The sequence below is a fragment of the Chelonia mydas genome, chromosome 3 (genome assembly GCF_015237465.2).
Source record: "Chelonia mydas isolate rCheMyd1 chromosome 3, rCheMyd1.pri.v2, whole genome shotgun sequence".
Classification (NCBI taxonomy): Eukaryota; Metazoa; Chordata; order Testudines; family Cheloniidae; genus Chelonia; species Chelonia mydas.
The window spans coordinates 202,088,371-202,113,152 of NC_057851.1; the positions used below are offsets into that span (position 1 = coordinate 202,088,371).

The window sequence follows — 24,782 nt, forward strand, 5'->3', positions numbered from 1 at the left end:
TGAATTAAGTGTTAAATATCCAATTGGCCTCTTTTATAACCCAAACTTCTTGTCACACATCTCACCCAAACTCCCTAGTGAGGATTCTGTTTGTGGAACTAATACCCCCAATACTGAATATTACTACAAAGTATCTCTCAAGGGTAGAAAACTGTGACACCAATGCTTTATAGGGATCATTTTAGAAAATGCAATTCTGCTAATATGTATAATATAGTCATTGAAATATCTAACTCTTCCAAGTCTCAACTTTAACTTGAAGTACTACTTCTACTTCCTCTCTGCCACGGTCTGTATCTAAGTTGTGGTAATCAAAGTGCTAAAGTAATCTTCAAGTACAACTTTAACTAATTATTCAGTCCCAATATCCCTAGCTTGTCTACACCATTTTGGGGGCAAACAGGGACAAGCTGGGTGAATAAGCAATGCTCTCCTTCTGCTGTGCCGCTCTGAGGGGGGAAAAACCTCCACTGTTCTCACAATTCTGCCTTCACTTATAATATGCCAAAGAATTAATTATTGGCTCATGGAGCTGTGAGTAGAAGCTTAAGTGTGCAACTGAGTTAGAAGAAGAAGGAAAAAATGAGCTGGAGAAGTAAGGTGGCCCACTACAATGCAAAGAGGAAAATTAGAAAGACTTGCATGGGATAGTGACAGACTGAACCTAACCATATTGCAGAATTGTCGTTGGATTCAAGCTACATCTAGCAAAGCTTAATAACTGGCCACACTCCCATAAGGCATCAAAATGCCTCAGAATCATAGAAGATTAGGGTTGGAAGAGACCTCAGGAGGTCATCTAGTCCAACCCCCTGCTCAGAGCAGGACCAACCCCAATTAAATCATCCCAGCCAGGGCTTTGTCAAGCCTGACCTTAAAAACCATTAAGGATGAAGATTCCACCACAAGGCATCCAGATCAGACTGAAATGAGGCATAAATTTAACAGTAAGAGTAATTAACCAGTGGAACAATTTACCCAAGGTCATGGTGGATTCTCCAGCACTGACAATTTTTACATGAAGATTGGATGTTGCTCTAGGAATTGTTTTGAGGAAGTTCCATGGCCTGTGTTACACAGGAAGTCAGATTAGATGATAACACTGGTCCCTTCTGGCCTTGGAATTTTAGTTGTACCCACTGAAAGAATGAACTAAATGAATTCCCCAACTTTTTTGTAGACTTTGAGCCCATTAGTAGACGTGCTAGAAATCTGTAGGGAACATTCCCTCTATTTATGATTTATGGGACTTTGAGTTTATTACCTATATTTTGTGACTTATGATTCCAATACTAGGCATCCATTGTAAGACATTTCAAATATAGTAATAGCTATTAAAATGAACTGCTGGACCAAATTCTAGAGAACATTTGCAAAACCCAAATCAAAACTTCAAGCGGGCCAGTGTTTTGAAACTGACAACTTTGTAAACATCAGTCTTAAGCAGAATATTGCATAGTTCCAGGTTTTTTTAGTAAGACTGTAATGACTAGCTCCACTGCTTCCAATGCATCACACTGCTGTTTTGTAAGCACACCCTGCTTTTCCTTCTTACGGTACCCAGACTGCCCCGGGGCTTTGAGCATTGCAAATGCTGAGCCTTGCTGAAGGAGGCTGCTGGTATTACCCAGATGTGCTCTATGGGTTGCAATGAAGAAGACTTTTTTTGTTTTCTAAGATTGAGAAGACACTTCTTGCTTTCTTAAATCCTCCGTGTTAATTGCTTTGTTAATATTACAACTTCTATGTTTTCAGCTTTTAAGTTACTTGTTTATACCAGCTGCTTACATTTACCCTTCTGAATCCATCCCATAACAGTGTTGCAGTTTAGGGCAGTAGTTCTCAACCCTGGGGGTACGCAGAGGTCTTCCAGAGGGTACATCAACTCATCTAGATATTTGCCTAGTAGTTTTATAATGGGCTACATAAAAAGCACTAGTGAAGTCAGTACAAACTAGTTTCATAGATAATGATTTGTTTATACTGCTCTGTATACTATACACTGAAATGTAAGTACAATATTTATATTCTAATTGATTTATAATTATATGGTAAATTGAGAAAGTAAGCAATTTTTCAGTAATGGTGTGCTGTGACACCTTTGTATTTTTATGTCTGATTTTGTAAGTTTTTAAGTGAGGTGAAAGTTGGGGGTACACAAGAAAAATCAGACTCTTGAAAAGGGGTACTGTACAGTAATCTGGAAAGGTCGAGAGCCACTGGCTATGGGGATCTACTTGTTTGACTGCAGCTTTCCAAAAGAGAGTGCAGTTATAGTGCGAGCATGGCGATATCACTGTCTGGGAACAGCCCATCATGAAACTACTACAATTCTTATTGATCAGAAACTCTCCCCAGGGAAAGACAAACATCTTTTATTTGACACAAGCTGGGAGAGATGATGCTCAAAAAGCTGAAGTATGTTACTGGAATTGCTGAAATGAAACTAGAATACATTTAAAGAGGGGTGGCTTTTTAACCCCTCTCAGACTAACACTCTTACCCTTTCCTTTGAAGGCACTCAAATGTGAGCACTCCTGGTCTCAAATTAGATCACTGCACAGAGATGAAAGAAGGTAATTACTGAGCAGTTTCAAAAACAGTGATCCCTTTGCATGTGTCTTATTTATTCTGCCTGGGGATGCATACAATGCAGCTCTTCCTGTGTCAATGAGTCAAGTCTTCTTACTTGGAAGTTACAAATATTTAATATAGATATTTAGAGGTCAGTTTATGTTGCTGCTATACATAATGCCACTTTATGCACTTGAGACAAGTTTAATTGATCGACATGCATAGAACAGCATTGTACTCCAATCTTTGTGTCTGCAGATCATAATGCTAGTTGCACTAAATAGTATAGGAACACTGGTGCTTACCACCAAACCATGGAAAATGATAGGTTCCAGAATCTGCTTTGACATATTCAAAAGTTGTTTAAACTCTTCTGTTTTTAGCACCTAGAATTGGAAATGCTTCTGTCAGCTTTGGAAATGCTTCTCAAGCCACCCCGAACTCCTCACTGGGAGGAGTGATGCAGGCAACTCCGTTCAAAGTGCAGCCCTCACCCACTGTTCATACTAAAGAAGCACTGGGTAAGTATGTGGGGGAAAATCCTAGCTCCACTGGGCTCTTTTGTCCTAGATTCCAGTGGAGCCAAGATTGCACGATAGCCTCTAAAAACAAAGCTGCTTACTAGAACCTGGCTTTAGGATACCCATGCCTTCGTTGGCAAAGGGGAACCATAAGACTACTAGCATAATATGAATTCTTTCCCATTTGGAATGGGTTGGATGATCTGGAACAACACGATGTGTCCTGTTTTAATGTTTTGTGTTGGGGGATGGTACAAAGCTCTCCACTTACTGAGCAGCCTAAGTACTGAAAGAAATGCCCATGATCTTAACAGAACCTTTCTCTGGATCTAAATTACTGTTGTTATCCTGCTGTGGTTCTGTCTGAAGCAAAGCCTGAGATCCTTTGTGTCTAATGCTGTTGCCAAGCAGTTTCTGTTTCCAAGTCAAGAGGAACTATAACAGACTGGTATAGTGGAGAGCTAAGGAATGGACAATTTAGTTGTGTAAATGGTCAGTTTTGGTCTTCAGCAGCTCCTTGTGACAAAACTGGACAACAGCAAGCGTGCCTCCATTTTTATCAATCTCTGGTGGAGCATTGGCTGTCTAGCTCGCTTCTTGGTCCTTTGTCACAACCTTAGCCCTCTGGCTGGGTTGTTGGTAGTCCTGTCCCCTTTCACGGTGCTAAAAGGTCCAGTGCCTCAGGAGGCCAGCCTTCGTAGCTAGGCCATGCAGCTCTTGGTCACTGAGTATGGTTCACTTACTCAAGGTCTTAATAAACCCTCTTGTTGGGTTTAATAGGGGAACCAAGTCCTATCCACTCACTAGGTTTCAGGCCAGGCCCCTATATAAAGCAGTTGGTACCAATCTCTCCCAACTCTTTGCTGTTTCTCTGGCCTGCTTCCTTCTGTGTTCATACTGTAGACTATTCTTCTGGTTCACCCCTGTGGTCCTCTCCTCCCAGACATTAAATATAAATATTTATAATCAGTAAACAAGGAAATACAGAAATACTGATCAGCCTATTGTCATACGTAGAGCAATACAATCCTGATCCCACTGTATCCCTTTGAAAACTTACTTGTCACCAGTTTTTGTCTTTCAATATTAAAGCATCTTAACCACTGACCAAAAAACTGACTGCAATTTAATTCAAATTGTATATATCTCAGAGAAATGAAAATTGTTCGTTGGCTCGAAATGTCTTAATCTCTTCAGGTATTGGAGGGATCCACTAGGAAATAAAACTATTAACTATACTTTAAGCCTCATTGAAACACTAAGTAACTTCATGGTACTCAATAAGGTATAAAAGTCCACTCTTGTTTCCATTATTTGTTGTTTTGTTCAACACCTGCTGAAGGTGTTTAAATACAGAGTCCAGAAAGACAGTCCAATGATTAGTGCGCTCTTTCTTACCTTTGACTTTTGTCCATATGAAAAATCCTATAACTTTTGAAAGGTGTTTCTGCAGCTGTTTTGACATGTTTATTTTCTCTTGTTAGGATTTTTAATGGACATGTTTCAGACACCTATCCTGCCTGAAATGTCTTCTCTTCAAGAAAATGAGGAGAAATTTGAGGCCTATTGTAGAAAAAGTGGTATGTATTTTATCCACAATCACACTGCAACCCAAAATAAACGTTTGTGCCCTATTTAGTTTTGGTGCGGCAGGAGAGCAGTCCTTTAGCTATGCATGGGAAATGGAAAAAGCTTAATCCTGAAGAATTTCATATCATGAATCTGATTTACTGGAAGGCTCTAAATTCTTTGTGCAAAGGATTAGGAAAAGTATAAGCACACTTATGTTGCCTACAAAATGCTGTAGAAGAGTGTGCATTAAATTGGGTTTAAATAATTTGTTGCTTCTTTGTAACTATTTCTCTGGCACTTGAAACACAATTCCAGAAAAGATCTAGTTAATACTCTGTACTGATCTGCAAAATTTCAGCCTGAAGAAAGGTCTGCCTCACCCTAACTTTTCTTTCTCTCGTTACTCTGAAGTTCGTGTGCAAGTCAGTTTAGCATTTTTGTGTGGGTCGGGGAAGGACCGCATCTAGACTATGATGTGTATAGTGTTCTTCGCCAAATGTTAGTATCCTAACTGCACGCCTTCATTAATTATACAGTTAACCTGGCAATTTAGCTGTAGCACAATGCATTGGCATGCTGAGATTGGAATGGAGACTGATTTCCTCCAGTCCTGTACTTCTGAGCCAGCGTGCTCTCAATTCCTAGTAGGGTTTCAGTTCTCTGCACAATAAGCCCAGTTATGGCTTTGGAGTGGAAGAAGCTCCATTAATAAACTCCTGTAGTCTTTAGTATAGCAAAAACTAAACTGATTTGTTCCACTGGGTGCAAACTCTGAGGATGCTTCAGGTAAATGGCTGAGATGTGAAGAGGCAGGACCATGTGGCCTTTCATTTTTCTTCCTTCCCACCTCAACCCCTTGCTGATCCTGTTAGCTTGCCCTTTCTTAGAGCAGACAGGGCTTTTCTTTAGAACCTATCAGGTCTGTCCCTTACAGCTGTCTAAGGCTGAGAGAGACGCTCTTTAGCTCCATCCCCACCCTGGGACTGAGAATAGTCTTCTGCCTAAAGGATGCGTATGTAATATGCTACTGGAACATGCTTTATGCTGGAGTAGCTAGCATTTCCATTCCCATCAGTTCTCTGATTGTGTAGGGATGAGGATGTAGCCATTTATTATGATGCTTTTTAGGTAAAGCTGAAACAATATTGACTTAATTCTTTCTTTGTCTTCTAGAGCCTGGTAAAAGCATGAAAGCTAATGCAACTGCCCCTGTTGTGTCTGCTTTTTCCGTTTTTGAAGATGAGAATGAAAAAGAAAACAATAGGTAAAGAGAAGCTAGTCACAAATTGAATCTCTTGTCTCCGGCATACCATGCGGGGTCAGTAGTGCCATTCCATTTAGTCCTGCTGTGACTGCATTAGCACTATCAGTCAGTTTAGATCTTCAATTTAGGACGTATACAGAGGAAATAAGGTTCCCAAAGATTTGGAAAATGCCACATGAGAAGGCCTTGGCTGCTTCTCCATGAAATGGCTGAAGTCTTCTTGAACATAGTTACTGTGATCATGGTTCTCGTGTGGCTTGCCTGGTAAGCGTGAGCAGCTTACTTTCTGAGACCATGAGAGGTATCTCGGACTTTTGCAGACCAATTTTCTAGAAAGCTAATACCAGCTCTGACCTCTTAACTTTTGTGTAGGTTATTCTGCTAAAACGACTTCTAAACAGCAGTTTCTGTTAGGTTCCCACAGCAAAAAAACAAGCTTGCCCGGGTCAGAGCCTTCGGAGAACATCCCTTACTCAGATGTGCTGAGCAATCAAAAGTAAGTCTATGCTTATTTCTAGCAAAGCTTAGCCTAGTAGAGTAATGTGGAATTGGCGGGCCTTGAAGTGGTTGTCTTTAGTGCTAACCTGTAGTGATCTGCAATTCTATTCCAGCATTGCAAAATCGCTAATCTGTATCTGCACAAAGAATCCCTGGCATATTAAATTTTGTCTCCTAGAAATTTCATAGGCAAGTCACTGGACATCTGCAAAACCTTGAAGCCCTGGGGTATGTTTCCGGGAGTGTGACTTCCCCATCCCATAAACACAACGTCCTTCTACTGAAATGTTTTTAGAAATGGGAAAACTATGGTAACACATGGCCCAGATGTTACATTTAGTGGAATTAAATGTTGCCAGTTCAAATGTCACATGGCTGGAAATGTGAATTGGAGGCCAAAGGATCCCAAAATCAGGTCCTTGTCCACTGTTGCTGGTGTCTGACATAAGCCCTCCTGATTTATGTTAGTCATTGAAGCCCTGCTTTGACTTTTAAAGTATTTTTCTGGCCTTAGGAACTGCCTACAAAAATGACCAGAGGCATAGAAACCTCACTGAGAGAATGAGAAGATTAAGACTTCTCGGTTTAAAAAGGAGATCTTTAAGGTGCTTAGTGGAATTCAAAAGAGGGGGTAACAATTATGCAGATAATGTGAATATCCACAGCTGCATTTGCTAGGATAACGAAAGGAAATAAACCTCATGCTTCTGGGTGTAAGCTATCCACTGACAGATTTCTTCCTAACCCACCTGGGCAGCTTGTTCCTTAAATGTCTACAACAATCTTTCTTGTACCTTCCTGTGAAGGTTGTGGACTGGCCACTGTCAGAATACTGGATTAGATAAACCAGTGATCTGATAGGTAGAGATAGCTCTTGTGTTCTCAGAGCTAATCCACTAGCTTTGGAGGGGACACTGCTGGGCTGAATCTGCCTATGTGGGACCTATGACAGAGGAGCTTATTGATCAGAATTCTTGGTGCATGGACATTTTCCCTATATAGGTCTCATAATTGTCATAGCTCCAGTCTGCTGCCTTTGCACCCTCAGTAGCAGCTCATTGCACAGCTCTGCCTTGAGCTTCTAGGGCGGGCTGCTGACCTTCAGGGATTCTTGGCAGCTCTTCTCTGCTCCTCTCTCCTTTCTTCTCTCTTTCCCCTTCCTTCTTCCCCAGCAGTCCCCAAGACCAACAAAATTAATCCGAGGAGAGAAGTTATCCCTGGAAGAACTGAGCTTCACTCCTCTGAGTGGTCGGGAGCTGAGCATGGGTCTGCATGTGAATATAATGTGCATCTGTGTGGGTGGGGAGGTGGAAGAGGGTGCTTCAGTACTACAATGACTAGAGTAGTCGGGGGGCTGTAGTACCTTACTAGTCCTGCTCCTTGGCCTCTGGGCTGGGTTAAGCTTTGGAATTTGGCAAAGTCCAAGTGTTCAGAGGTGGCCACAGTGGCTTATTTTTGCTAGCAATGGGGAGACTGTATTTCTGCCTGGAGAAGGTCGGACCAGAATACATTGGTTCTCTCATTTGTGTCAACATATTGAGGGTCTCGATGACTGTTGGCTGGAAAAGCATTGTGAGGTCCTACGTGAACTGCAGGTATCACAGACTTATCACTAGCTCCCTGGTGAACACTGCTTGATTCTTCTGTGTAGGAAGGAACTCGGACAACAGAGTTCTTGATGGATGACTCCACTGTGTGGGCTCTGCACTGTAATAACAAAACACTGGCGCCCAGTCCCAACAGCACAAGAGACTTTGCACGAGCTACACAGCTTGCTTCAACCCCCTTTGGCTACCTGTCAGCGCACTCATGGCAAGCCATGGAGGACAAAGGTAAAGGGTTACATTATAAAACGACGTGTATTTGAGAACATGGCATCTGATTCACCTCTGCTTTACACCGGCCCTGTGCCAGCATCACTTCCCAGATCTCAGCAGCTACTTGGAGTTCATGACCCCCAACATTACAATATGTGGGTGCTAATTAATTTCAGGAAAAAGAGTACCAGGGAGCATGAGCCTACATAACAGCAAAGCTCCTCTGGGAGTTGTAATTTGGTGGGGGAGAGAAGGTAGCAGTTTCCTATTCTGCAAGGATTCCCTGATGAGCAGTTCCTAAAAACCTCCTAAACTACTGTTTCCTGAAAACTCCCTTCAATAGGAGTCAAATCTTAAGTTCCTTGCTTGTCTGTTTCTCTTTCATGGTTGCTTCCATACTTTTTCTCTTGTGTGGAATGCACTCCCTCAAACCCTAACGCTGCCACACCTTCCAAATCCCTCCTTAAGAATGGCTCCTACCATAGTGCTGACAGAGCACTGGCAACTGACTGGGCAGGCAGGGACCTGAGCCTGTTGCCACTGATCGTAGGTCTCATTAACGAAACATAGCTGTATCTACTAATTGTACACACAGCCATTCTAAAGGAAATACAAGCTTGTATTACTGCTGCCCCTTCCCCACGTGTCTTTCCACTCTGTTCTGTCTTTGTCTTTAAACTGAATTGAAGGTTCTTTGGGTCAAGAACTCTGTCCAAACAATAAGTGAGAGCATGTCTGTAACATAAGGGTAAAAAATTTAGAGCTTGTAGTTACCAAAATCATTAGCAAGCCAGGAAATTCAGAGCTGCATTTAAACTTGAATAAAAGACATTTCGAAATGCAGCTGAGATTGCCCAAAGAATCCTGTTTGTACCCCTGTCCAGATGCCAGCTTCCATGTTCCCTCGATATTGGCTTTTAGATGTAGTTTTGGGGTCAAGAAACCTGTAGAGGGGATCTAAAAGCATCTCTCAGCAGGATATTAACATCTGTTGTGTCGAGTGCTGAAAAACGTTTGCAAGTAACGTTCTGTGCTAAATAATATAGAAGAAGCGTTCCTCTCACTTTTTAACGTTTGGAATGAAGAAAACTTAAACCCATGGACTTGTACTTGTTACTGCAGGAGCAGAAGCAGAACACTTTTCAAAATGGGTTCTGTGCCTATTTAAAAAGCTTCTCTGATTCAGTGTGCAGTCAACATTCTGGGACTCTGATGCTGTCCACAGCAACGTTTTTCAATTAAATGTTTAACAGTGACTTCTAGTGCACGTAGGCCATAATCGTCAATCCTGGACAGCTAAAGTTAGTCATGTAAATGAATGACTTGAATTTTAGAGGTGCTTTTTGCTCAGAACTCATGGAAGTCGAGAGGAAAACCATTGGGTTGGGAGTTCTCACTACTTTGTTGAATGGGTTAATATGTTCCAGTACTTCTGTCCCAAAATTTACTAAAATCTCCAGTGAACTTCTTGCTAGCTAGTCACACAATCCATAGCAAATGTTTGTGCTGAGTTATACTGGATTTTATTGTAATCACTTATAGTTCACAAACTGCTCTTTAGCAGTGGGACAAACTTGTCATGCACTTTTATTCAGAAAATGCAGTCCACAACAATGATGGTAAGATGGTTCTGGATTCTTCTGAGGAGCAGTACATGGAGGCATCCAATACCAGGAAGCTAAGGTACAGTGTGACTTGTTCAGATGTTTCAGATTTCAAATGCCTAAATGAAGACTTCTTGAATGATAGCAGATTCGGCACCTCTTCCACAGTTAATGGATACCTGCTGTTTCACAGATGCGTTTTTCTACATGCTCTAGAATCCACATGCGTACTCAGATTGTCTCAAAATTTTGCTGTGCCTCATGAAGGGTCTGGGTAGGATTAGCTAAGCTTAGGGCTAGAGAGATAAAGCTCCCCGAAAATCATGTTATCAAAATCCTGTGCTCACAATATTTTTTTTTGCGCCCACCAGTGGCTCAAACTGTCACTCTAATCCTTCCCAAATTAATATTGCCCGCTTTGAATTGATCTAAGTTAGTGCACAGTACCCACTGCCCTTTGGGAAAGCAATATTTCAGAAATTATGGGGGTAAAGTTGGGGACCGTAACATGGGTTGACCCAAACTGACCTGCCAAAGAGTGAAATGCATTTGTTCAGCAAGACATCCGAGTAACTGAAGGTACGTCTACACTGCAAAAAAAAACAACCTCACGGCGCCAAGTCTCTGAGCCTGGGTCATTTGAGGTAAGGGAAAGGATTAATTAAGGACCTGCTGAAAGGGTCCTGAAGGAAGCAGCAGAAGAAGATTCTAGAACTGCTGTGAGCAATAGTCACACAGGTCTATTGTAAGACCTTTGAGCATGGGAAAAAGTTTGGGTTGGAAAGCCAGAGCCAGAAGGCTGAGGGCCTGGGAGAGCAGACTCCATGGGAGTAGAAACGACTCCAGCCAGGAAGGGCTGAGAGTAGCCTGCCAAGGCCAGGAAGAGATCCAGAGGCCAGACTCAAGGCGGAGAAGAGACAAGCCCCAGGGCTGAGCATTATTTTGTGTTTTATGCCAATAAATTAGGCCCTGGGAAGAAGGGGTATTAATGGACAAAAATAAAGCCTTTGTGGAGTTGGGAAACAGAGGCAGGGCCGCTGCAGAGCTATACCTGGCCAGAGGGTACTGTAGGACAGGCACGCCCATTGAAAGATCAAGTATGTCTTTGCTCGGAGTCCTGTAGCTCTCAGAGGTGCACAAGGGTGTCTTCTTGCAATGGGGATTGTCGGTAACCTGTAGGCATATTCAATAATGTTCTCCAGGTGTTGGTGAGAGGTGAGTGAAGGCAGTGTCTCAGAGGAATTCTCAAGGTAAGGGTGAAAGGGTGGTATCATTTAGCAAGTTGGGAGTGAATTGTGTCGTGGGGTGACTTGGGCTAGGCTCAGTGTTTGAGTGTAGGCCAGGTGCAGGTCATTCCTCTCTGCTGTACCTGAAATAAACCAAAGTTTTGCCTTGACAAAGAAGGTGCTGGACACTGGGAGGGGAGCACTGAAGGTCAGTGTTCTGTATCATTTGTAAATGTTGAGTGCTTGCTAGTATGTGTTGTGATGGGGCATTGCTCAAAGAAGGTAGTGAAGGTTGCATTACAGAGGTAGCATGTATATACTTTAACTTTATTTCTTGGGTTTTCAGATATTTGACTTTAGCTATTCTCCACATTCTGGAAGGACATGAAGCAGCACTACGCAAATTTCAATTCTATATTAAAGCCCTTTTGGGTAGTTAATTAGGGCTTCCACACAACGCTAGTATCCCAAATAGCTACATGGGGAACCCTGTGGATGGCAGAGGAGCCTCTTGCAAAAGCTCTTGCTTTTTTTCTGTTTCAGTATGAATATGCTGTCCTTCACTGTCTGGGAGTTTGTCTGGGGTTGTCCATGCATCTGGATAAGTGATGCTTGCTTGTTTTAAATGGAAATAGATAATCTGGACCACAACTCTGCAGCAAGGGATGGAATCTGTGGCTGGGGAATCAGTACACGGGGGCCCTACCCATTGGGAAAGTTCTCCTGAACCCTAGGCATTAAAGTAGTTGACTCAAGCCCTGAAGCGTGAGGATGTGTTTCACATAAATTTTTTTAAAGAACATACAAAAATGCAGTGAGATTAACTTAAAGGAATACAGATACATGCCATTATTGACATTGGGGCAAAAGAATGCAAACATAAGTTTATTGCTTTAAATGTTTTTATCTTTTTTGGGACATAGGGAGGGCCAGTTCATTATTGGCAAGTAACTTAATGTTTTTTGTATTTAAATATGTAGCCCAGTGTTGGAGCAGAGCCCAGAACAAGGATATCTGTCAGGAAATGCACCCTCTGCAGCTGCTTCTCTAGTGTTAAACCAGCAACTAGCTACTGAGAAGCCTGTGTTGGAGACTTTGCAAGCAGCCAGGGGATATTCAGATGAGGAGATGGTGCTAACTGCATGTAAAGAGTCAGTCAGTACTCCACAGGTTCCCGTGTGTGCAGAGGACAGGACATACCAGAATGTTAAAGCTCCAGGTACTAAGGGTCAACAGTATCATTCCTCTGTTAAAGCTGGGATTTAGGTAGCTGTATATACTTAGTATTTCCTTCCAATGCGCAGTTGGTCTGAAGCAAGCAACTATGAATCTATGAAATGTCTTGCAATTTCTCTAAAAAGTGTTCCGTATGAGTAATGATCCAACAGCATGTGGAGGGATAAGGCTGCATATTTCCTGCATCTTGTGAGGTGCTGAGTGCCCTCAACTCCACTGAATTTGTTGGAACCTGAGGATTCTCTCTGCTCCTCTGTCAGATCAGGTCCAAAGGTTTGGCTTTATTAATGCCTGTGTTTTCAGGTAACAATAGCTTTTATATTCCTTTTATTAAACTGTTTCACCCACTCAGCTAAATCTTGGATCATCAAAACCAAGACATACATAAGGGTTCATGGTAGGGTAATCTGTCATTCATGCTTATCCCTAGATTGTAGACTTGTGTTCCTCTATTTACTCACATTTTACATACAGCCTACAAATTCTCTCTCCCTTCCATGAAGTCATTGTTGAAAACCCTTGGGACGAGGGCTTAATTCGCAAACTTCTATCAAGGCTACCTAAACCACTGAGTACCTACTCCAATACTTTTGAATGGAAATCCAGTCTTCCCACTGTCAAACTGAAGACTGAACTTACACTGGGTAAGAACCGCCATTTTGACACATTGATTGTACTCTGTCTGAAAATTGCTTTAGATACACTGGGCAGTAAAAAAATAAATTCTTAAATTCTTTTACATTTATTCAGAAAACCTTCCAAAAATGGCTCCCAGATTTTTAAAGAACTTAGGGTTCAACAGTGGACCCATTTAAAAATTGCTGTATTTGGATATTATCAGCCTCTCTGTCTCTGAGAGGGAACCAATAAAGTATTGACATGGAATTCTGAGGCTTGTATGGAACAACAATAATCCTATTTCAACAGAGATGTTGTATGTTATAGTAATTACAGCATACCTGCATGACTTAAATGTTAGTGTTCGCACTAATGGGATACACTTTAGAGTCTGACTACTCACATGCAGTTGTAGGCAAGCAGCAGACACCACCAGTTTGGTTAACATAATATACCCTCTCTACACACCTGCTCATCATTTGAAAGCTTATTATGTCTAGTTTAAGATGAGATCTGATGTGGAGCTGTCAAATGGTGCTGTTACCATAGAAGTAGGGATAAACAATGACACCAATATGTTTAAATGACCACTTTGAAATATTTGCATTTGTTAGTTTACTGACTATATATTATTTCAAGACTTAAAATTGGATTTCTTTGTGGCCTCAAAACATCACAATAACAATCTAAATGGTAAAAACAAATCTGATAATAAATTTGTATAGGTATCGTTGAAATGTAATAGCACTGGTGACGTTTCTAGTCAACTTCATTATCATCTTGTTCATTGTTATGATCTCTGTCAAGAATGCTTGGGTTACCACAGTGTTCACTGCCTTAGCATGTACACATTTCTGTGCAGGGAGGATGATTCTGATTACAGACACAGTTGATTGTGCAGTGGCCCCTACTGGTACAGGAACAAATAAGGTCTTATAGAAGCTGTGATACAGCATGGCCAGAGGGCAGCAGGAGAGTGTTAGAAGGGAGCCTTATTCCCTGTAGAGGGAAGAAAGTTTGCAGATTAATTAAAGCACCTGAAGCCAGTCACTTGATAAAACCCCCCTGCTTCAATTAGACAAGGGAAGGAGTTGAAGCAGAGTGGATTGGTGTTGGAGCAGTTTGGAGGAGTTGAAGCAGAGTGGATTGGTGTTGGAGCAAAGAGCAGTTTGGAGGGAAGCAGAGGAGAGTTTGGAGAAGTGCTGCGGTGGGCTAAGAAGACCAAGGCCCTAGGTAAAGGGACACCTGATTTGTGCACAGGGAGGGCAGGAAGCCCCACAAGCTGAAGGGCAGGAGAGGGAAGTAGCCCAGGGGAAGGAACCGCTAGTTCAAGCAGTTTACCGCTATCCCTAGGGCTCCTGGGCTGGGACCCGGAGTAGAGCAAACTTAAGCTGAAAATATGGATAACTATTATAATCACTAGTGAGATACTTCAACAATTAAGACTATGCCATGTGAAAATATTTCATGTTGGTATATTGCAAAATGCTGCTATTTGCCATTTTTTGCCACGTGCTCAATAGCTGCATCATTTCGGAGGTGGGGGGAATACTTGCCCATGCAAAACCAGTAAAAAAAATCTCTTAATACATTGTCATTTGGTAGCTTTGACCAATAAAACACCATCTTAAGGTGTTGAAATTAAGCAGTAAAAACTGTGGTCATAGTCACATTGCAGTATTTCTGGAACTGCAAACAATGAAACTAATTTTGGATACCATTGTTTCACCTCGTTTACAGCACTTCTTGACAGCTTCACATCATACCACCTGTAAACATACATAAAATAAGCTTGCAAATGATATATGATGTGGATGTGTGTAGACTGGATACACTAAACTCCAAATTACTGTCTTTTTTGGAGAAAATTGCCACACACCTCCTAGAAAGCATTATTGTAATTGCAGTATGAGGGTGCCATGGAGCTTCTGAGGTTTTAAACTTATTTAATACCTGTTTGTTACACAGCACCGAGACCAACAGTAAAGGTGTTTATAATGCACCAAAGCAATAACGTGCAGTGCTGCTGTAATGTGCTTGGCCAGTTCATTCTGTCTAGAAAGCTTTGCTGACGAGGAAGTTTTGTAAATAGAACTCATTAATCTATTGTATCTTTCATCTCCTTCCTAAACTGCCAAAGGTTCTAAATCATTCCATGTGGATTGCTTACTTGGAGAAGGGGCTTTTGCTCATGTCTATCAGGCTTCTGTCCTGGATACAAATAACCCTAAAAATAACCAGAAAGTAATATTAAAGGTAAGTGGCTTTGGTTCTGAATAGCTTGTCATATAACTTTTAGAGCTGGTTTCGCTGAGGTCCCTTAGTAATTCAGCCAATAGTCTGAGATGTGTAACTAAGTGGATTCCTTAAAGTGCCGCACCTCTAAGGCAGTGGTTTTCAACCAGGGGTACACGTACCGCTCAGGGTACGCTGAGGTCTTCCGGGGGGTACATCAACTCATCTAGATATTTGCCTAGTTTTACAACAGTCACTAGTGAAGTCAGTACAAACTAAAATTTCATATAAACGACTTGTTTATACTGCTCTGTATACTATACACTGACATGTAAATACAAAATTTATATTCCAATTGGTTTATTTTATAAATATATGATAAAATGGAAAGTAAGCAAATGTTCAGTAATAGTGTGCTGTGACACTTTTGTATTTTTAAGCAAGTAGTTTTTAAGTGAGGTGAAACTTGGGGGGTACACAAGACAAATCAGACTCCTGAAAGGGTACAGTAGCCTACAAAGTTTGAGAACAACTGCTCTAAATGAACTTTGTCTGGCTTCAGTTTCCAGTCATTGGTTCCTGTTATGCCTTTCACAGCGAAGTTAAAGAGCCCTCCAATACCTGGTATTTTTTCCCTGTGAATATACTTAGGTGCTAATCAAGTCAGCTCTCAATCTTTTTGATAAGCGAAAACGATTGAGTTCCCATAATTCACTGTAAGGCAGCCTTTTTCCAGCCCTTGAATATTGTTTTTTTGTTTGTTTGTTTGGCTCTTCTCTGCACCCTCTACTTCAAAGAATGAGAAAACCAAGTTTTTAAATGTGATTTTTTTTTTTTTAACCTGATAGTGGTTTCAGTACATAGATTCCTTGGTTCTAGTACTTAATGCGAAGTGGAAATTGGCTTTCCAGTGTTGTACTAGCCTCCTCTATGGCTATTTGTCATAAATTGTCACTGTAAGCAAGATGTGTACTGCCTGCAGTAGGCTTAAATGACAATTTTAGTCTTATTTTAAATAAAAGACAATCTATATAGAAATAAGAGCTTCTAACCACATGAGCAATCATATTGCTGTGAACTGAATGGTTCGAGCACTTTTCAAGATCAGTCATAGAGTTCAAGGCCAGAAAGTTCCAGATCAACTAGTCTGACATGCTGTATATCACAGGCCACCAACACCACCAGGCAGAGAATGGAAGGACTAAGGTGCAGCAAGACCCTGCCATGGCAGGGAATTAAATGAGAGAGACCCGTAATATTAAATCTCGGCAAGGTGGAAGTTGTGAATTAGCCTAAACAAACATTCTTCTTTGAGTAGCATCCCTATGGGTGCTCCACTGTAGGTGTGTCTGCATCCCTGCGCTGCTAATCAGAGACCTTCAGTAGCAGTGTCCCTTCACCCCACACATGTGCTGCCACCCCTCATGCTCTGCCATGAGGCTATCCAGTGCTGTGCGCACGAACCCTCCTCAGTTCCTTCCCAGTCACCCTGGCTAGAGATGGAGCTTTAGCTGTCCATTCGTGGATTGTTAACTTCTTTAGAATTGTTAGTTTTTAGCTACCTTTTGGAGCTTCCCTTTAACAAAAAGAAAGAAAGGGATAAAGAAATTACTTATTAAAAAAAAACCCCATCCCTTTATTTTAGAGTTTGTTCTTTTCTTCAGGCACCTGTCTGGGGATTCCCCATGACAGGGTATATCCTAAGTACACTTAATAGCAAGGGTATTCAGTTTTTTTCCCACCCAACTGTGAAGAGATTTCTCAAAGGCATCACAAACCTCTTTCTCCAATCCAGACTTCCTACCCCACAGTGGGATCTCAATCTAGTGTGAAAAGGACCGACTAGACTGCCATTTGATCCCATGGCCACTTGTTCTTTAACTCACCTTTTCATGAAGACAGCGTGCCTGATCTCCATGACCTTGGCAAGAAGGATAAGGGAGATAGCGCCTCAGATGGCGCATCCCCCCGCTTCAGAGCATTCTTCCCTGACACAGTCACACTCAGACCACATCTGAAATTTACCCCCAAAGTGATTTCCGCATTTCATGTGACCCAACTTATTTACCTTCCCACCTTTTATCCCAAACCCCATCAGGATAATAGGGAAGCCATCTGCCATACTCTCAGCGTAAGAAGGGCCTTGGCCTTCTATTTGGACAGGACAAAAGTTTTTAGAAAATCTCTGAGACTCTTCCTCTCCATTGTGGATCGGTCTAAAGACATAGCAATTTCAGCTCAAAGACTCATCAAATGGATCTCAAACTGTATCAAACTCTGTTGCCACATTCACAATTTAGCACCCCCATCCACAATCTGCACACACTCTACGAGATCGGTCTCCTTGTCCATCACCTTCTCCAAGGGTATCTCTATATCCAAAATCGGCAGAGTAGCTACCTGGGCACCTGCTGAACTTTTGCTGAACACTATGCCATACTAGGGGACTCTGCTGCAGACACCAAATTCAGCACCATGGTTCTATCATCCATAATAAATTTGACTCAAAAGCCGCAGCCTCCGGTGGGGGGTACTGCTCAGGAGTCACCTACAGTAGAGCATCCATAGGGACACTTACTCGAAGAATCAAAGGGGTAGCCGTGTTAGTCTGGATCTGTAAAAATGGCAAAGAGTCCTGTGGCACCTTCTAGGCTAACAGACGTATTGGAGCATAAGCTTTCGTGCATCTGACGAAGTGGGTATTCACCCACAAAAGCTTATGCTCCAATACGTCTGTTAGTCTATAAGGTGCCACAGGACTCTTTGCCGCTTTTACTCGAAGAAGTTACTCACCTTGTGCAGTAACGATGGTTCTTTGAGATGTGTCCCTATGGGTGCTCCATGACCAACTCTCTTCCCCTCTACTTTGGAGTTCTTGTCAACTGTGCAGTAGAGAAGGAACTGGCTGGTTAGCCTTGTGACAGAGAACGGAGCGGTGTGGGGGAAGCAGCTCATTCTCAGGCCAAACAGATGCAGCTGCCAAAGTTCTCCAATCAGCAGTGCAGGGATGCAGACTCACTTACGGTTGAGCACCGATAGGGACACACGTCTGGAAGAAGCATCATTACTGCACAAGGTGAGTAACAACTTCTTCTAATGGTTCTAGAACTTATTATCTAGATAAGAAGAAAAATGCCCAGGCACTTAGGTCCCTGTAATTATATGGGAAGATTTTCCCATCTTTCTTCAATTTACTAGAGAAACCCATTGGATTATATCACTATTTAATATGGAGTGTTTGGTTACAGGTGCAGAAGCCTGCAAACCCTTGGGAGTTCTATATAGCATGTCAGCTGATGGAGAGGCTTAAACCAAGTGTGCGACATCTCTACATCCAGTTTTATTCTGCTCACTTCTTCCAAAACGGAAGTATATTAGTTGGTGAGCTATACAACTATGGAACTTTACTGGTAGGTGCACTAAGACTTGTGGGCTGAAGAGGCATATTTGTAACCTTTTAGGAATTAAAATAGATTACAATGCATAGTAATCCATTGTTCCTCTTCGCTTTACAAAAACACGTGTTGTAGGTTTATTTTCCAACACTCTGTTTTGGAAATACGGAGCTACAATGTATATTATGTAAAGCTATCTTTTGGTGTGGTTGACATTCTGTCTCTCTTCCCATCCCCATATCTTTGTTTATAGAATACCATAAATATTTACAAAAAGCTTCCTGAAAAAGTGATGCCTCAAGCACTAGTAATCTATTTTGCTGTAAAAATTCTATACATGGTGGAAGAGCTCCATAACTGTGGAATCATTCATGGTGACATTAAACCTGATAACTTCATACTTGGAGAAAGGCAAGTATTTCCCTTTAGTATCAAAACTACTATCCTTTTCTACTGTGGTTTTAATAATTATGTGGCAATCATTTACTCATTTGCTGCAGGCTTTTGGATAATGACACCTGTGACATAGACAGTCTCTCTCATGGTCTGACAGTCATTGACTTGGGTCAAAGTATAGACCTGACACTCTTTCCTGAAGGAACTGCGTTTACAGGAAAGTGTGAGACATCTGGATTTCAGTGTATCGAAATGCTGACACAGAAACCATGGAACTACCAGGTATGAGATTACATAGATGTAATAACCTGAGCACTTGGCCCCAATCCACAAATCTATGATTTAGGAGCTTAAGTCCAAGTTTTAGGCTCCCTGCAATCCACAAAACCCCTGCCAAACCCTGTTGGTGCCTAAACTCACGCAGCTCTAAGTTTCTGCCTCTGAGCATGCGCACTTCCACCCCATTGAAGGCGTCGGGATGCCTTGTATGGGGAGCCTAGACGCTGAACACAGGCTTCGTGGATTGTAATGTTTATGTGGGATTTTGGGTTTTTCTGAGGTTTTTTCCCCCTCTCTCTCTCTAAGTGCCTAAACGTTAGGTGCCATGATGCTCAATGTTGCAATGCCTAAGTCCCTTTGTGGATCCGGGCCTAGGTCATTAAATTCTGGCCATCTGACATGAGTCCAGTGTTTAAACTTGATAGGCAGGATTCTGCTTGGACATAGCAAAACAGGTTTGCATTTCTATCTGCTGTAACTTCCACTGATAACTAAGATCACAACTGTTGTTATATAAAGGCCTGATCCTGCAACTTCTGCTCAGATGACTTGTCCAGCTGAAATCATAAGGTAGCAAGAAAGTATGTTCCCCGAAATACTTGAGCAGCATGAGTTTTCAGATCACCTTTTAAGTAATAGTGCTAAATTATTAATCTGGACTTCTTCACAATAGACCCATCTCTCTCTGTTTAGACTGATTACTTTGGAATTGCTGGAACAATATACTGCATGCTCTTTGGCACCTACATGAGGGTGAGAAATGAGGAAGGGATCTGGAAAACTGAGGGAGTCTTCAGAAGGTTGGTCTCACTGCATCTTAAGGGGAGCTCCTCAGGAGAACTTTTTTATAAAATGCAGCTAAAACTACTCGTTTTAGATGGCTAGAGAGATTTATCTTCTGCACCCAGTTCTGGGGAAGCTGCTAACATAGAATTAGCTCTTAAACTGTCTTAGTTACCCCCTGATGATTTAAAACCCATGATTCCAGGCTGAAGTGTGGCAAGTTCATACATACACGTGCTGCTTGAGGAGGCATTGTACTTGATGCAGGAAGTCTTTCAGGCACAAACTGCTTTTTCAGCAGTGGATGTGCCAGATTCCAAGAAGTTAAGGAAAATTGACAGCAAATAGACTTAACACATGACAGTACACTAGTCAGCAAGTTTGAGTGGCTTCTTTGTAACATGTTGCTTAGTTAAATTGCATTATCTTGTCTAAGGAGTAAGGTCCACAAATGCCCCGGGTTGGAGGTTCCTGGGTGGATGAAAACATTGGCCTGTTTAAGAAGGCAATGCACTCTAAGGGAGAGAGGGAGGCTAGAAGGAAATTCAACTATATAGTCAAGTACCATAACAGGACAGTTGTACTTGTTGCCGCTGTATGACTAGAAAATACGCTTGTTTCTTCCTCTTACAATGGGTTTCTCTAAGTGTAGGTAACTTACTTGTTTGCTGTAACTGGAATAAGTGTACCGAACAGGTCAACTGAAACTAAATATATTGAGAACAGTCTTGATATGCTGACGCTGTAATGAAGTGCTTGTTTTTCTCTTCTAGGATTCCTAATGCAGAATTGTGGAATGAGTTATTCTGCAGCCTCCTGAACATACCAGACTGCCATCACCTTCCATCTTTGGGAGCTTTACGCCAAAAGCTAAGAGACTTGTTCCAAAAGTCATATGCTAAGGAAATAAAGTTCCTCCGCAACAGGCTTGTGGTATTGCTCATAGAAAACAAACGTTCACGAAAATAAGCCTTGAATTTAAAGACTTCTGTTTCTCTTAATATGGAGAGAAGCTTTCTACATATACTTTTAAAATGTCATGTCTTTTCAAAATACACTTGGTTTGCTACTGATCTTTGAGTGAACTTTGTCCTTGACAACTTGAATATTTGCCTCTGCTGTCACGGAGAAACTAATCTACACAAGCTATATGACTTTTTAGGAAATTCTAACTGAACTTTTAAAGTTACTTTGGCGGACTTCAATGTGGGAGACCAGCTAGAGGTCTCATGCAGCAGTAGCAAAATCTCCTTTGCTTTCAGAAATGATGATTTTTTCTCTACCACAAGGTATTGTCCATAATAGTTACATCATGTTGGGTACATGATGCATAAAGATGAACTGATAAACAGGTGGAAGGTAGTGGCTGCTTTGAGACCAGTCATCGTGACCAGTTAGGTTCATTATGGGCAAATGGAGGAAAGGCCCAACCAGTTCATGGATTCCATGGCCAGAAGGGACCATTGTGGTCATCGAATGACCTCCATAACATAGGCCAGAGAACTACTTTGACCTGAAACAAAATGTTTCCTACTTGGAATCCCTTTTAGAGCATCTGACAAGGCTGTAATGTCCATTCAAATTGCTTAAAATGGGCTTTTTTTGTAAAGAAAGCAAATCTGATCTGAAAAAATGTGGAATGCAACATAAAAACTGGATTTAATATCATCTCTGACAATTGCAGGAATTTATCCAGAATAGATTAATGTCTATCCTCGTGTGAAGTTAGGGCTTCTGTTCAGACCACCAGAACTGATTAGAATTCTGGACCAGCTCTCTGCACAGGAATTGTAATTGTGTCTGTGACGCTTAGTGAAGGTGCCAGGATTCTTTATCTGATAGCGGCTGCTCAGAGGTAGAGACATTAGGTTGCCACTTTAGGAACAAAAAAAGAATTGTACTTCCATCATGCTTGGAGATGTAATTAAATGCTATGTCCTTTTGTAGACGGGAATGTGTTTCCAAACCTAAGCTCACCAGAAACACAGCATCTCCAGCCGTCAGAATACGTGGTTACTGAAAGAAACGGTATGTGGAGTAGTGACACTGCTGTTCCCTAATAGGCTGGATGCCAGTGAATAGAGGCTACACCATAACGCAGAAGACTGGCAAGATTAGGCAGAACCTGCTTTACAATTAACTCGGAAAGAGTTACTATTTAATGTAGCTTTCCTCAGGAGCTTGAGACAATAGTGCATGCAACATGCTGATGGAGACCTTTTGTTTCCTTTTGTTTGCTCAGCCTAAGAGACCTGTAGGAACTGAAGCAGGTGTTGAGCTTGCTGATCTATGTCATACAGGGCTTGAAATAAGAAGAAAGTGTTCCCTGCTACTGTAGCATAAAGGTTTAAACAATGAGAACACCCTGCTTTCTAGCTGGAATCTGTGCTGATCTTTATGTACTGCTGGAAGACTGAAACAGTGTCCGGGACACCATGTGCTGCATATTATCAATTCTGTGCTTCAGAATAGAACAGTGACCTCAAGGGAGGGCATTGCCCTGTCAGTGACTGGCTGGGTTAAGAGCACTTGATTCTTCAGCTAGCCATTCACCTACAGACAGTGACTGGCGTAGAGACAATCACTACTTTACCCCAGGACACTTTCTTGTCCAGAAGTTTTATGGAGAGTTCCCGTTACAGGTACTGTGACAGGGAAATGGATTTGTGACAGTTTGGGATGCCCATCCTGTTCATCAGACCACCCTTTCCCTGATATTAGTCTTATAGCCATCTGATACCCAGCTCCATCTCCCACATCACACAGAACCAAGAGAGGCAGAGTTCAGAAAGCCAGTGGCAGCTGTGGGTAGAAGTCTCCTGTTCCAGGGCTGACAGTACTACTGGGCTGAAGACAAATTGTAGCAAGCAGAAGGCTTGCTACACTTTTAGAGGGAAGTAGGATGGAGCTGATATGGCCTGGGGAGAGGAGAACGTAACTGACACAGGCTACTAATTGATAGCTTAGAATGTTATGGGAATTTTAGTCACATTTGTAACTATTATGCAGCAACATGACTCAAATTACATGCTTATTCTAGCAATCTTGCCTCGCCAAACTCACAGAAAGCCTTGAGGGGGAAAAAAAGTAAAGTCAGTCACTAGAATCTTAATTAGATATGTGAAGGGTAACCTATTTCACATCTAGCCCAACCTCTGCCAGCAAAGGGAGAAAAAGCTTTTATGGGCACCACCTTCCCTTTCAACACCGCAGACCTCCATTGCTTGCTTTGTTCAAAACACTCGATTCTGTTGACAGAGAACCACTGACCTACGGTATTTTGCTAGCACTGCAGCAGGTCTAGTCTCAAATGCCTCCAGAAAGGAGGCTTTCGCTATTTTTGTGGGAGACTTTTCAAAGGATGTGCATTCCCTCCTCACCGCTATTTATCTTTTGCTCCTTCTGTTTGTCTTGTCTACTTGATTTCTGTTTTGTACCTTAAAGGCTGTAGCCCCTCCTCTGTTTAGGAGCTTCTCTACCCACCTAATTTTCCATGGTATTGTGGAGTTTGCAAATTGAAACTTAATTAGTTGTAGTAAGAATTCCCTTGGAGTCTGTAATTAGAACATAGAATTTAGAAGAGAAATCATTGCTTCACTAAAGAGCAAATTACAAAGATTACCAATTTGCTAGCACACAAATGTAGCCTGTAGGCAGACGGCTTGTACTGAGGTACCAAGGCATCACCCTCTGGTATGTAAAAACACACAGAATGCTTTGTGGACTCTTGTATTGGATTTTTAAATCATTATGCTCCAGCATAAGATATTGATGCTTTCTTAGTACATTTTACAGAGCTTGTTGCCTGGAATACATTTCCAGTTTAAGAAGTGACACCTTTTGTCCTAGGTCTATAGAAAGGAGTTGGGGTAGTCATTTCTACCTTCATGGGGAGCAAGAATTTTTGGAAAGATTGTTCTACATTTTTGTTTCTGCAATAAGTGAAAAAGTGACTGCAGTATGTAACTGGAATAAGTATCTAAAGCACCCACATGCACTTTGTGTTATATGTAAGAGTATCTTAATTATAAATGCAAAAATTGGCCTGGTCTTTTAAATAAACAGGAAGCTCAAAAAATCCAACTATAACAAAACATGCATGCCCAGAGACCTCAAATTTGAGACTTGAAAGAGAAGCGATAAGATCAAAAGCAATTAAAAATAGTCTGTGCTTATTTTGCAATATTGTCTATGTTCTGACATACTGCGGTCAGAATTTGTGTCATAGGAAAAGTCTGAAGAAGAGTTTAAGGAATACCTGCTTCTATAGTTACACTCTCTTGCAGAGACAGGTTCGCTGTCCCATCAGGAGTAGCAGTAATTTCTTCCGCAACCTCTGGATTTATTGTTTTCACATCAGTCTCAATCTACAAAGGCAAAGACAAGATTTAGACAGAATGGATATAGTCTTCTAACTCTAACGAAAGACAATTTACAGCTGAACACTAGTATTACCAAATCTGAGCCATCCACTTGGTTTGATGTGGAAAGTTAGAGATGCGTTCACTAGCCATGTAGTATTCTAAATTGCACTTGAACAATCTAATCTGACTATGAAAGAAATCTGCTAGTTAGGCCATCTACCAGTGTCTGCCAAATGCTGTACAGTTCAGCGGGAGCCATGTGGCATGTCTGAAGCCACAAGCAAAGCACATTTGGCACTATTTTAATCACTAGTGGCTAATCTTTGTAAATCTGTTACTCCATGATTTCTGTGCCAGGAGAGTTGAGCATACAGGGCAGCTGTGTTTTCTGAAATAAGAA

At 41.7% G+C, this 24,782-nt stretch overlaps 1 protein-coding gene across 1 annotated transcript in view; it reads left to right on the forward strand.

Moving 5' to 3' along the window:
• Positions 1 to 21,091, forward strand: part of BUB1 (BUB1 mitotic checkpoint serine/threonine kinase) — a 42,274-nt gene extending 21,183 nt beyond the window's left edge. The window contains exons 11-25 of the mRNA XM_037896355.2: positions 2,518 to 2,576; positions 2,958 to 3,095; positions 4,580 to 4,675; positions 5,841 to 5,931; positions 6,346 to 6,427; positions 8,081 to 8,261; positions 9,842 to 9,929; positions 12,057 to 12,295; positions 12,816 to 12,956; positions 15,071 to 15,186; positions 18,414 to 18,575; positions 18,814 to 18,971; positions 19,061 to 19,238; positions 19,929 to 20,035; positions 20,792 to 21,091. Of these exons, the coding sequence (XP_037752283.1) occupies positions 2,518 to 2,576; positions 2,958 to 3,095; positions 4,580 to 4,675; positions 5,841 to 5,931; positions 6,346 to 6,427; positions 8,081 to 8,261; positions 9,842 to 9,929; positions 12,057 to 12,295; positions 12,816 to 12,956; positions 15,071 to 15,186; positions 18,414 to 18,575; positions 18,814 to 18,971; positions 19,061 to 19,238; positions 19,929 to 20,035; positions 20,792 to 20,987 (2,032 nt within the window). The 3' untranslated portion in view covers positions 20,988 to 21,091. The remainder of the gene's footprint in view (positions 1 to 2,517; positions 2,577 to 2,957; positions 3,096 to 4,579; positions 4,676 to 5,840; positions 5,932 to 6,345; positions 6,428 to 8,080; positions 8,262 to 9,841; positions 9,930 to 12,056; positions 12,296 to 12,815; positions 12,957 to 15,070; positions 15,187 to 18,413; positions 18,576 to 18,813; positions 18,972 to 19,060; positions 19,239 to 19,928; positions 20,036 to 20,791) is intronic.
• Positions 21,092 to 24,782: the final 3,691 nt, after the last annotated feature.